This window comes from Petaurus breviceps, unplaced genomic scaffold (assembly GCF_028583685.1).
Source record: "Petaurus breviceps papuanus isolate PSGF00001 unplaced genomic scaffold, PetGlider_PUasm1.0 90823, whole genome shotgun sequence".
Classification (NCBI taxonomy): Eukaryota; Metazoa; Chordata; class Mammalia; order Diprotodontia; family Petauridae; genus Petaurus; species Petaurus breviceps.
Window position 1 is genome coordinate 23315032 of NW_027187352.1, and position 1956 is coordinate 23316987.

The 1956-nt window shown below is 43.9% G+C and overlaps 1 protein-coding gene across 1 annotated transcript; it reads right to left on the minus strand.

Annotated features, from left to right (window-relative positions):
- Nucleotides 1-430: 430 nt before the first annotated feature.
- On the minus strand, nucleotides 431-895 carry LOC138148410 (small ribosomal subunit protein eS12-like). The gene has a single exon (XM_069071070.1). The coding sequence runs from the start codon at nucleotides 861-863 to the stop codon at nucleotides 465-467; it is 399 nt and encodes a 132-aa protein (XP_068927171.1). The 5' UTR covers nucleotides 864-895; the 3' UTR covers nucleotides 431-464.
- Nucleotides 896-1956: the final 1061 nt, after the last annotated feature.

Here is a 1956-nt window from a genome sequence, read left to right on the forward strand (position 1 = left end):
CTCTCTCTCTCTCTCTCTCTCTCTCTCTCTCTCTCTCTCTCTCTCCTCTGAAATCTCTTTTACTGTCATGACTTCAACTACTATCTCTCTATGCTTGACTCTGCTCCCATGGGCACACACCTCCATCTGTCTACAGGTCAATTCTACTTGTATGTTTTACTCACACCTAAAATTCAAGAAGTCACTTTGCCTCTCTAGGTCCTGGTTTCTTCCTCTGTAAAATGAGTGGGGGGAGAGTAGGGTAGACTCAGTGATCTCTAAGTTATATTCTAGTTCTGCATTCTCTGAATTTGTGTCCAAAACAGGGGGTGTCTTCTTTATCTGCCTCCATCCTTCCAAATCTGCCCTCCCTTAGGACTTCCCAGTTTCTGTCAATGCTATCAGTAATCCTCTGTTCTCTCAAGTCTGCCATATAATTTTATCTCTGCAGTTATTTTTTTTTTCAGACCAAGGCTTTTATTTATTTATTTCTTGCATTTAAAAGATTCTTCGATGACATCTTTGACCTGAGATTCCTTGCCATAGTACTTAACAACAGCGCAACTGCAGCCAACCACTTTACAGGGCTTTCCCTCTCTGTCAATTTTACAGAGGCCTACCCATTCACCCAACTTCTTGTTGTCATCAACCTTGATCAAGTTGATTTGATGCTCAGCACATAGGGCCTCAACCAACTTTACATACATAGGCTCATCACAGTTGGAAGCAAGTACACAAAGATGGGCTTGGCGTTTGTCCAAGGCTTTGGCAGCTTCATGAATTCCACGAGCTAGGCCATCGTGGATGAGTGCAGTCTTCAGCACTTCTTGTAGAGCGGTGTTAACATCCATTACACCTCCAGCAGCAATGCCTTCCTCGGCCATGGCAGCGGTTCACAGGTGAAGCTAAATCTTGAAAGCACCCGGGAGCCTCCACCGTCCCACTCAACTCAGCGGTGACAGGGAAAGAGCTGCAGTATCTTTTACATCTGGAGTGAGTTCTGCAATATTGCATCTGAAGTGAGATCTATAATGCATCTCATCTTTCTAAGAGTCGTTATGGCTGCAACAGCAAAAACAGGTTTCATTGAAAGCAGGACCATCTCAGTATGGGCTTGGGATAGAGATATGAGAAGCTGGGAGGCAAGGGGAAATTCTGTGTACACATGTGTAACTTGCCCTGCCCCTTTACCAAAATGGTGTATTTTGTCCAAAACAGAGATTGCTGTTCTGCTTTTCCATTTGAGTCTTTCCTTCAGATCAATTGGTGAGTTTTTCACATTTGACCTCCAAGTCTGGTCACAGAAAACTGAATGAAAGAGGTAGGGGATGGAAAGTTGTGTGTAGATAATGGAGTAGGAGGACAGGGGAGCGGGGGAATTATAGGCTATCTGGCACTGTTATTGTCATGTCATCTGAGGCAATATCTGCTGTGATGGAGACCTCCCAGAGCTGAGATCAAGAACTGGAATGGAAATGTAGACTTCTAATCAAGATTGCAGGAAACATTGCTGCTGCTACAATGACTAGAATACTTGGGATGGCTAGATATCATGGAGCAGAGGGGTGGCAAGCAATGTGAGGGGGAGAGGGAACTTTTTTTTTTTAAAGCAATTGGGGTTAAGTAACTTGCTCAAGGTTACACGGCCAGGTGTTTCTGGGTGGGTGCTAAGTGTCTGAGCCTGGGATTCGATCTCCAGGTCTTCTCAACACTGGAGCTGGTGCTCTTACTCGCTGTGCTACCTGGCCGCCCCGAGAAGGAACTTTCAACATATGCTATCCTTGCCTTTCAGGTTAAATGCAGAAGTCCAAGGCATGTTATTCCTTCCTCTAATCCTTTTCCCCACATTTCAGGAGTGGTGAAGCCATTTAAAAATATAATTGGGAGAAAATTGGCCTGAGAATTCCATCAAGTAACTCTCAACTAATTCTCATTTCAATGTCTTTGTTAAAAAAGAAAAAAAAAACTAAACCAAAA